Raw genomic sequence first — 12,268 nt, 5'->3', positions numbered from 1 at the left:
CAAATCATATCTCAATAATAACCCTGAATATTAATGGCCTGAATTCATCAATCAAAAGACACAGACTGACAGATTGGATAAAAAAGAAAGCTCCAACAATATGTTGCCTGCAGGAGACTCATCTCTTAGAAAGAGATACCCAAAGACTAAAGGTGAAAGGATGGGAAAAAACTTACCATGCACATGGACCCAGCAAAAAAGCTGGGGTATCCATCCTCATTTCAGATAAAGTGGACTTCAAGCCAAAGTTAATCAGAAGGGATAAAGAAGGATATTTCATACTGCTTAAGGGAACCATAAATCAGCAAGACATAACAATCATAAATATCTATGCCCCAAACAGTGGCTCACCCATGTATGTCAAACAAATCCTTCTCAATCTCAGAAACCAAATAGACCACAATACAATAATACTAGGTGATTTTAACACTCCTCTCTCACCACTGGACAGATCTTCCAAACAAAAATTGAACAAAGAAACCATAGATCTCAATAACACAATCAATAATTTAGATTTAACAGACATTTATAGAATATACCATCCAACGAAGAGTGAATACACTTTCTTCTCAGCAGCACATGGATCCTTCTCTAAAATAGACCATATATTATGCCACAAAGCTAATGTTAGCAAATACAAGAAGATAGAGACCCTACCTTGTATTCTATCAGATCATAATGGATTGAAGTTAGAAATAAATGAAAGAGTAAAAAACAGAAACTACTCCAACACCTGGAGATTAAACAATATGCTATTATATGATGAATGGATAACAGAAGATATTAGGAAGGAAATTAAAAAATTCTTAGAGGTAAATGAGAACAAAGAAACATCATATCAAAATCTCTGGGACACTATGAAAGCAGTACTTAGAGGAAAATTTATTTCATGGAGCGCATTCAATAAAAGAAGCAAAACTCAACAAATAAACAACCTAACACTACAGCTCAAAACCCTAGAAAAAGAAGAACAGACCAACACCAAAAGTAGTAGAAGACAGGAAATAGTTAAACTCAGAGCTGAAATCAACGAAATTGAAACAAAAGAAACAATATAAAAAATTGACAAAATAAATAGTTGGTTCTTCGAAAAAAGAAACAAAATTGATAAACCTTTAGCCACACTAACAAAGAGAAGACGAGAGAAAACCCAAATCACCAAAATTCAGAATGAACAAGGAAATATCACAACAGACACGATTGAAATACAAAACATAATTAGATGCTATTTTGAAAATCTATACTCCAACAAAATAGAAAATTTCGAAGATATCAACAAGTTTCTAGAGACCTATGAATTGCCTAAACTGAACGAGGAGGACATACACAATTTAAATAGACCAATTTCAAGTAATGAAATAGAAGAAGTCATCAAAAGCCTACCAACAAAGAAAAGTCCAGGACCTGATGGTTTCTCAGTTAAGTTCTACAAAACCTTTAAAAAAGAGTTCATTCCAATACTTTTCAAAGTATTCCATGAAATAGAAGAGGAGGGAACCCTCCCAAACTCATTCTACGAAGCAATATCACCCTGATACCAGACAGAGACACATCGAGGAAAGAAAATTTCAGACCAATATCCTTAATGAACATCGACGCAAAAATTCTCAACAAAATTTTAGCAAATCGCATACAAAAACATATTAAAAAGATAGTGCACCATGATCAAGTGGGTTTCATCCCAGGGATGCAAGGTTGGTTCAACATCAGGAAATCAATAAAAGTAATTCACCATATCAACAGACTTAAAGTCAAGAATCACATGATTATTTCGATAGATGCAGAAAAAGCATTTGATAAAATACAGCACCCCTTCATGCTCAAAACACTAGAAAAAATAGGGATAGTGGGAACATTCCTTAACATTGTAAAGGCCATCTATGCTAAGCCCGTGGCTAATATCATTCTTAATGGTGAAAAACTGAAAGCATTCCCCCTAAAAACTGGAACAAGGCAGGGATGCCCTCTCTCACCACTCCTATTCAATATCGTCCTTGAAACTCTAGCCAGAGCAATTAGACAGACCAAAGAAATTAAAGGGATATGAATTGGAAAAGAAGAACTCAAACTATCCCTATTTGCTGATGATATGATTATATACTTAGAGGAACCAGGAAATTCCACCAGAAAACTTTTAGATCTCATAAGTGAATTCAGTAAAGTAGCGGGATATAAGATCAATGCACATAAATCTAAGGCATTTTTATACATAAGCGATGAATCTTCAGAAAGAGAAATCAGGAAAACTACCCCATTCACAATAGCTTCGAAAAAAATAAAATACTTGGGAATCAATCTCACAAAAGAGGTGAAAGACCTCTACAATGAGAACTACAGAACATTGCTGGTGGGGTTGCAAATTAGTGCAGCCACTCTGGAAGGCAGTATGGAGATTCCTTAGAAAACTTGGAATGGAACCACCATTTGACCCAGCTATCCCACTCCTTGGCCTATACCCAAAGGACTTAAAATCAGCATACTACAGAGATACAGCCACATCAATGTTCATTGCTTCTCAATTCACCATAGCCAGATTGTGGAACCAACCTAGATGCCCTTCAGTTGATGAATGGAAAAAGAAACTGTGGCATATATATACAATGGAATATTACTCAGCCATAAAGAATGATAAAATTATGGCATTTGCAGGCAAATGGACAAAATTGGAGAATATCATGCTAAGTAAGATAAGCCAATCTCAAAAAACCAAAGGAAGAATGATCTCGCTGATAAGTGGATGATGATACATAATGGGGCGTGGGAGGGGTTAGTTTTAGGGTTAGAGTGAGGGTTAGGGAGGGGGGCAAGAATGGGAGAAGGAAGGACTGTATAGAGGGAAAAGAGGGATGGGAAGGGTGGGGGGAACGGAAAAGTAACAGAATGAATCAACCAACATCACCCTATGTAAATTTATGATTACACAAATGGTATGCCTATACTCTATGTACAAACAGAGAAACAAAATGTATCCCATTTGTTTACAATAAAAAAAAAGAAGATAATATACAATATTTTATGCCTTGGAAAAGGGAAGGACTCAAAAAACACAAACTATAAAAGATTGATAAGTTAAACTACCATTAAATTAAGAACTTCCATTCATCAAAAACACCATAAAGATAGTGAATCAGTCATAAATTGGTCAAAGAGTTTGTAACACATACAACAAAATATTTAACATCCAGATTGTATAAAGAATTTCTATGAATCAATATGAAAAGGTCAACTACTCAAAAAAAAAGTGGGCAAAACCTGGAAAAGAATTTGAAAAGATGTATCTGAAAAGATACACTTTATTATTATTCACTAATAATCTGAGGAATGCAAATTAAAATAAAAAATTTTTTTTTAAATTTTTAAAAATGACTGAGATAGCATTTGTGGTAGTCTGTTACACTGGTGGCCTCCAACAACTACCAGTTGTCTCTTCAGCTTAAATCTAATCTGGCCAAGTTGTTCACTCTAACTAACAATGTGACCAGTTCTGAGCCTCGACTGTAAAAAAAGACCTAGTAGCTTCCATTTTTGTGCTCTGGGAGACCTGAGCCATCCAGTAAAAAGTTCACCTCCATTTTAATGAGCCACATACAAAGGCTACATGGAGCCAGAGGCCTTGAGTAAAACATGAAAAGACAGAGACAGGCCCAGCCACACCAGGGTCATGGCTATAATGCCAGTTACATGCAGCTACATGAGTGACCACAGACAAGGTCAGCAGAAAAGTCATTCGGCTTTTCTCAATGCCATTCACAACACAGTTGTGGAGTAGTTTGTTAAATAGGAGTAGATAACTGAAAATGTAAGTTAGTTATTTTATGCTTTCATCTTCCAAAAACCCAAAGGTGGGAAAAAAAAAAACTGCCAAATATTCTGAGGGGGGGGAAATTCACTCAACTAAGTCTTAAGACTTTTTTTTTTTTTTTTAAGAGCATATGCCTATCAGACATTTGTGGTTAGTTAACTAGATTACATGATATGTATTAGAAGTTTTTTGGCACAAAGAGGAATTAATATGGAAGAACAATTTCCAAGACTCAAGTAATAAAAGCCAGAGTTTAAGTCTTCATTGCCAACTATAGTGAAATGATTAAAACATTTATCTAACAGAACACTACTAGCCATTAATAGAAAATGCCAAAATATGTTGACAAACAGAATCCAAAACTGTAAGTATACAGTACAAGAATTTTATTTTTCAAATATATAGGTAAAAATCAGAAGAATTTCACAAGCAATTATTCCTATCTAATTAAGCTTGATTTGAGAAACTGGAATAAGTATGCATGACTGTCAAAGAAGTATATAGAGCTTGATCCCTTCTCTCATACTGGTGGCAACTGGTCTATAATAATTGTAGTAATCAAAGAAAATAAATGGCTATGACAAATATAATAATTGTTAAATATATTGACAAGCAAAATATTTAATAAGCCAGTGAAAAGTGATGTGATAAAAATCAATCTCCAATCAATTTTTCAAAACAAGTGTCCTTAATGTCAGAATAATGTTGAAGTTAATTTTTGTTCATGGTGCAAAGTAAGGATCTAAAGGCATAAGAGTCTAAATCTTATTTTAAAGTGTCTATTTATTCCATCATCATTTGTTGAAAAGATTGTTTTTTCCCCAACTTAATTAAATTAGCACCTAAAAAGTCAACTAACCATATTTGTTAAGGTTTGTTTCTGAACTTACAATTTTGTTTCTCTGGTCTATATGTACACCATTATGGTGATCTTGAATACTGTGTGAATTTGTTGCCTACTTCTGAAAAACAAGTTCCCACAAATGCAGAGCCTTAAAATATCCCAGTCAGTAGTACAGATCTCTACAGATCAGGAGTACAGGCAGGTTTGGGCAGCTTCTCTGGTTTCTTACAAGACTGAATTCAGCTGTGTTCTAATTCCAAATTTCTAAGAAAGAATATGATCCACGCTCACACAGACCCTTGATAGTCTCTCTTGAGTTGTAGGACTTAAATCTTAATTTTTATGCTGTTGGCCACGGTCTATTCTCAGCTTCAAGTACTCTCTATCTTCAAAGTAACAAATGGTGTGTTAAGTAATTCCCATGCTTTAAATGTCTCTTGATTTCATCTTTTGTTCCCAGTCAGAAAAAAATTCTATTTATCTCATGTCCTTAAGATTGGGCCTATTCAGATAATCTTTTGATTATATAGCATAACACAGTCATGAAAAACAAAGGAGCAGGGGGCAAAGTTTGCTGGTCATCTTAAAATTCTACCTACTGTAGTTTTAAAATAAATTTTGAAATTGTAAAAAGCAATCCTCGACTTCGTTCATGTTTCTCAAAATTATTTTGGATATTCTCATTTCTTTGCATTTCCATATAATTTTAGAATTCTTTTATCAGTTTCCATTAAAAAGAAATTATAAAAATATCTTAGAATTCTGATAGGGATTCACAATAATGTACAGATCATTGGGAAGAATGACCTTTTTAAGAGCATTTGAGTAGTTCATGAATGTGGAACCTGTTTTCACTAATTTAGATTTTCTTAGATTTTCCTGAGCAATGTTTTGTAGCACTCACTGTACAAGTCTTGTACTTTTTACTAAATATATTAATTTTTAATTTTTAATTAAAAGTGAACAAAACTAAAATTGATTTTGACAGTTAGATCTTATATCATGCAACCTTGTGAATTTGCTAGTTGTATTGGGTTTTTATAAATTCCTTAGAATTTTCTACATACAAGGATCTCATTATTTGTGAACAACCACAGTTTAAATTCCAGTAACTTATTCCAGGAATTTGTAGAATATTTGTTTCAATAAAGTTTCTCTCCCTCCCTTTCCTTTGTGCAAATGTTTGTGCGTGTGCACACTGCACACACACTCACAGAGATGTTAACATCTGTCTTATAAACTCACTAATCTACTTTTATAATTATTATTGTATTCAAATATTTTTAAATAATCTAAGAAAAGAGAAATACACAATTGCCTTTATTATTACTCTTTATTTCATTGCATAGATTTAAGTTATTGCTTTATGTTATTTCCTTTAATCTACAGAGACTTCTACCGATATGTAATGTAAAGCAGGCATGCTAGCAACTAATTCTCTCAATCTTTAAGTATTTGGGAATGTCTTTATGTTTTGTTCACTTTTGAATAATACCTTTGCTGGATTGTCAAGGAACTTTTTTTTTTGGTTCTTTGAATATGACATCTCACTGTTGTATTCTCCATGGTTTCTGATGAGAAGTCAGTTGTTAATCTTATTCTTTTAATCTACAGAACTCTCATGCTGTGAGGAGCTTAATATTATAAAGAGCATGACATCATCTCAAATTGGGGGTTTCTGTCAATTAGAAGTATGGTGTAGTTTCTTGAACTGCCAGTACAATCTGGGCTTGTTCAAAGTGGTACTATGACTTGAAGATAGTTCAGTATTAAAATAGTTAGAATTCAGATACATATTACACAGTAAACACACATTAAAATGCATTAAATAACATTAGGATTAAGATGCCAAGGTGCTTTTTAACACTATGTGACTAATTTTATAATTAAACAAAAAGTCTTATTAGCAATATCACATTCCAGCAGAATTATTATCATTTATCTATTTAGATTTTTCCATATGTGCAAACTTTAAGCTCAAAACTGAAGATCCTCAGTCAGAACTCTTAGCTCATCTAATAGTATATTATCTGTATTTTGATACATAATATGAATACTTTGATCATTTCTATAATGTCTTAATATATATATAAGCTTATCTTGCATTCACTTGAAACTGAAGCCCAAGAAAAAGAAAATATGAAAAAGACAAATATCAATTGGTAGAGGGCAAGAAATGTGTCTGTATAACTTGTTTTACATCAAAACCAGCAGGACTCTGAATATTCATTTAATCATATAATACTACTTGGTGATATGTGTGTATATATATATATATATATATATATACACACACACACAAATATATAGTGATTAATATACATATGTAAATGTGCAAAATATTTCAATTATATCAATTTAAAGTTTTTATGGGTCATTAAGTCACTTTTATTCTAAGAATGATAAATGAATTAAGAAAGGCTTATTAAGTGTTTTTCAAAAAAATTAGTAACAAACAGTCCATTTGATTTTAATTGAGTAACAGAGCAGTGCATTTTCTTTACCATTCCTCTTATGATTTTTCACACAACCAAGAGATTTCCCACTGATCCTTGGCCTATTTCAGGTCACTGTTCCTGACTTTTGAGTTCCAGGAAAAGGAAAGAGGAAGGCAAAAAACAACAACTCAATCACATACAGTATCTGCATATTTATTTTAAAGTATTACATACTGTGCAACAACTAACATAAAAGCAAATGACTCTTTTGACATCTTGCTAGTCCATCAAAAACAAGAAAGGGTAAATTTACAGATGCTTACCTGTTGTTCCGGCATTTTAGCAGCATTAAGTTCTGAGAGAGACATGGTGAGCTTCTCTTGCTGTTCTGATAGGTATTTCTGATACAGACTTAGAAGTTCTTGGCATTCTCTGTACTGTAGCTGAAGAGGTAAGATTTCAAATTAAGGAAAAATATCTAAATAGTTGATTCAAATTGTATACATCAGTGCTACTTTTCAGTTTCCAATAAACAGAAATGTAACAATATTTGGTAACAAAATAGGTAAGTATATAGTCAAAAGATAAAAATAATACACATATCCCCCCAAAATCATAAAACAATAATTCACAAAGAGGGTAGCAATGGTCATCCCATGAAAGAAAATTATTTTTCATGTCTTTAAATTTGAATAGATAAAAACACATGGCAGATACATGCCAAGAAACTCCTACCTCATGCAATGTACAAAACGAAATGAAAATGGACCATTGATCTAAATGCAAGAGTTAAAACTATATGAAATTCTTAGAAGAACATAAGACATAATGTCTTTTGACATTGGATTACGTGAAAATCACAAGCAATACGCCCCCCCCCCCAAAAAAAAAAAAAAGATAAAACTGGACTTCAATAGTAAGTCTTGTGCTTCACAGGGTAAAAACATGGAAAATACAACCCTCAGAATGAGAGAAAATAGTTGGAAATCATTAATATAATAAAGACTGGTATCCAGAATATATAAAGACCTCTACAACACCTTATACAACTCAGCAATAAATTATTAACCCAATTAAAAAATGGGCAAAGGTTCTGTATAGATTTCCCAAAAGCAAACATAAATGGCCAAGAAGCACAGAAAAAATGCTAAACATACCTAGCCATTAAGGAAATAAGAATCAAAAGCAAAATTACATGCACTAGATAGCCATAATCAAAAAGACTAACAAAGGCAAGTGGTTAACAAGGGTATAGAAAAAGTGAAACCCTTCAACATAGCAAATGGGAATATAAAATTGTGTTGCCACTTTGAAAGGTAATTTGGTAGTGTTCAAAAAATTAGACACAGAGTTTCCATGTAACCCAGTAATTGTATATGGTAGGAATATACCCAAGAGAATGAAAAACATATGTCCACAAAAAAACTTGCACATGCATATTCAGAGCAGCTTTATTGGTAACAATGAAAAACAAAAATAACCTGATGTTTACCAACTAATAAGTAGATAAACAAGATGTGAATTACCTAAACCATGGAATATTATTTGGCCATAATGAAGACTGAAATACTGCTATATGCTGGAAATCTTGAAAACATTGTGTTAATGAATGGGGTACAAAAAGAAAGGGTGCATATTTTATGAGTTCACATATGTGAAATGTCCAGAATAGGCAAGTCCATAACAAAATATAGACTGGGGTTCCTAGGAGAGAGGAAATAGGGAATAACTGCTAGATGTAGGTTTAAGGGACAATGTAATAAATATGTTGTGGAATTGACACTGTGGTCATGTTTGCACATATTTTTTTAAAAAGCGTTTTTAGTAGTAGATAGAACAACAACCTTTATTTTTAATTTTTTACCCAGTGTCTCACACATGGTAGGCAAATGCTCTAGCAGTGACCTACAGCCCCAACCCATGTTTGTACATCTTTGAGAATATATTCAAAAAGCTTTAACTGTACACTTGAGAAGTATACATTTTCTGTAAAATTATATCACATTCAAGTTGTTATAAAAAGCAAGGTAGAAATAATGACACTATATGGTAAAAATTATTACTGCCTAATTTACACAGAAAGTTCCTAATCTATTAAACATAAAGGGATTATAATTTGATTTTTGTCGTTTCTTTTGTTTAACATCAGATAAGTCGATGTGTCACTAATAAAAATATCAAAGGGAATTTTCTTTAAATAAAGAACAGCCAAACTAGCCTGGGGTATCCTCTCTCACAGTTCCTAAAACTTGAAAATTACTCAAGATGAAAATAATCAAAAAGGTCACCTAACTTCATGACCTGCTGTGTCTGGGAGACAGATGGTTCTAGCCTGTTCCTCCCATTTTTTCTTCAGATAATTTCTAAGTCTCCCTCTTAACACTCATGTATGCTGTTGATGTAAGAATTACTGTTCAGTGGGATTATTCTACATAAATAATCTTACAACAGGTCATCATGATTAAGGATGAGAATATATTTCTTAAATGTCAAAAATGGTGACTGGTTTCAGTATTCCTTAACATTTTTATAACCTATTCATTGCTTCTGGATCAGGAATCTTCCTGTTCTAATAACTTCATAATCATTACTGCATAAATAACCAATTGTTCATTATTCTCATTATTAACCTTTAACAGAGAAGGAGCCAAAGATGGCTTATAAAAGAGGAACTGATTCACAGTGAAAGGACAGGTTACTATGCTTAGAGAATACATTAATTAGAAGATCCTGTTGAATATTTGGTATCTTAACAACAGTAACAACAATAGTGTGAATGGTGGTCTAAATAATCTAACAGGTTTTCAGAGTTAATCTATGTTATACCAGTCTGGTTTTACATTTCCATGCTTTGTGTCAGCAAGCTCTAAAAGAAAGGAATGATTTGTGTTGGTCCCCAAAGTCTCCACCAGCTTATTATGTATATAAAAAGAATTTTTTATTCTAGCTGTTACATAGGCAGTAATGTTTATAGTAGGTGAACATATTAGCCTGGTCACAGAATATGAATTTTACTCTGGAAAAATCAAGCACAATTATATAGCCTAGGAGTTAAATGTCAGCATTTGAGACAAATTATAGACAAATTCATTTAAATACATGCCATGTGGCAGAATATAAAAACAAGTAGTTCTATCTTCATCCGTTTTTTATGTCTTTCCTGATTTTACCAGATTTCAAAATGACCTGATTTTCCTTCCTCCTTATCACAATGGGACTTCAGTCCTCCATCTGGAGAGAGATTTATAAATGCTAGGAAGATGTGGGTAAAATGCCCTCTTCACTGATTTGGAGGGGGGAGGGGGTTAATGAAGAGAAGACATATTTGACTCAATCCTGGTCAAATGACAGGAAAGAATACAATAGATAAGGAAATCAAACCTAACAAAAGATATACACTAAAATTAACACTAGAATCTGTCCAAACACCATTTAAGAACTGAGAGAGATTAGCATTCATCACAATTTCTTTGAATAAAGGCTTCAGGGAATTAAATAAATAAATAAATAAATAAATAAATGTTAAGCAAGATCACATGAAAACCTACACATCAAATTAATTAGCTGAAATGGCTGCAGGAAATGACCATTTTGAAAAGTTTAAAGGCTTAACTCTAAAATACATTATATAGAAAAATAAAATAATATTGGCAGAGAATGAATAAGGAGATGAGAGAAAGAATTAAACTATGTAAGAGAAAAATCAGAGGTAGTGGGAAGAAGGACAACAGCCAGCTGTCACAGTAGAAGGAAATTGTCCTAAACTGGAAAAATTCCTCTGGTCCAGCAGAATCCACCCCACCTGCTGCCCCACTTCACTCTTGTCCCTAACGCTTGGGATACTTGAATTTTATACTTAGTAATACTGACCTAATACAGAACCAAGTGAAGACAGGTCCTTGTGAGGGGAGAAAAGTTAATCATTTAAAAAAAAAGTCTTCTCTTTTTGTAACTGACAAAAAGGACAGATTGAGGTGTCCAGATTAAAATATTAATTCTGGTACCTGAGAACACTTTAATTTTGGGCAAGTAACTATACAACAGAAACTGGGTTCTTTTTTTAAATATTTTTTAGTTATAGGGGTATACAATGCCTTTATTTTATTTATTCATTCTTATGTGGTGCTGGGAATCGAACCCAGTGCCTCACATGTGCTAGGTGAGCACATTAGCACTGAGACACAACTCTGGCCCCAGAAAATGGGTTCTTGATAAAAGAAAACCTGATTCCAAGATGATGAGACTAGCAAAGGTGGACAAGAATTTCACACAAATGTTTATATTATTTTATTGAATTGTGATATGTGCAGGAGTAAAACCCACTTATGAAAGTCCAATGTCTAATTTGAATATTTAACCAGCTCCTTTTGAGCTTTCTAAGTCTCTACCTTGTTTCTTACGGAGTTGCAAAACCAGACGGGGCAAAAACTGACTTGGAACAGAGATGCAAATGCATTCAATTCTGTTTTGCTTTGGGTATTTAGGGTCTATTGGTCTTCAGGGAACTACCTACACAATGGAGACCCAATGGTTATTTCTCTAACCTTTAAGAAAAGGACATATATTTAAAAGTTTATATGCAGATATCCTAAAAAGCAGGTTATTAATGTGTCAGACTGATCAGAACTTTGATTTTTTTTAAAAGTAGTTTTCTTGTCATACCCTAAAAGAATACAAGTTTTCAAGTATTCACTGTGGACATTAAAGAAAAAGTTGCAAAAGCATTTCTACAGAAAGTCATGCATTTTTCCTTGCTTCTAGCTTGTTTAAATATTTCTATTTTATTTAAAGGTTCCATATTTCAACAAGAGCCAACGTAGAACTATCTCCCCCATTTGGAAAGACTACTTTAAATCAAGTCAGTCTTTTATGAGCTATAGGAACTAGCCTAGAATCACAGAAGAAAAAGTAACTACAACCCTTTACCCATGAAATTTCTTTATAAGATAAACTTCATAACAATGAGCAACACTTTAAAATTCCCAATTTCAAAAGGAACTCCTGACAGTACAAACCAATGAAAATTGTCTATATGCTAAGCTCTCTAGATCCTAAAAGGTGCTCAGTGAGGTTGTGTGAATAATGCTTTGTGAGGCTTATAAGCCCAGCGCTGAGGAATGGACTTCAGAGCACCTTGGACAGGTATCATCTCATCTTTTGTTCCCCATCTTCAAGAAGAGATTT

The 12,268-nt window shown here is 33.2% G+C and overlaps 1 protein-coding gene across 5 annotated transcripts in view; it reads right to left on the bottom strand.

Moving 5' to 3' along the window:
• Window positions 1-12,268, bottom strand: part of Kiaa1328 (KIAA1328 ortholog) — a 286,260-nt gene that overhangs the window by 188,218 nt on the left and 85,774 nt on the right. For all 5 annotated transcript variants that reach the window (XM_047526442.1, XM_047526441.1, XM_047526445.1 and 2 more), the window contains one exon: window positions 7,408-7,535. In XM_047526442.1, the coding sequence (XP_047382398.1) occupies window positions 7,408-7,535 (128 nt within the window). The remainder of the gene's footprint in view (window positions 1-7,407; window positions 7,536-12,268) is intronic.

The sequence above is a fragment of the Sciurus carolinensis genome, chromosome 15 (assembly GCF_902686445.1).
Source record: "Sciurus carolinensis chromosome 15, mSciCar1.2, whole genome shotgun sequence".
NCBI lineage: Eukaryota > Metazoa > Chordata > Mammalia > Rodentia > Sciuridae > Sciurus > Sciurus carolinensis.
Note: the sequence above shows the minus strand (reverse complement) of the source record. Positions and strands in the feature narration are given on the sequence as shown.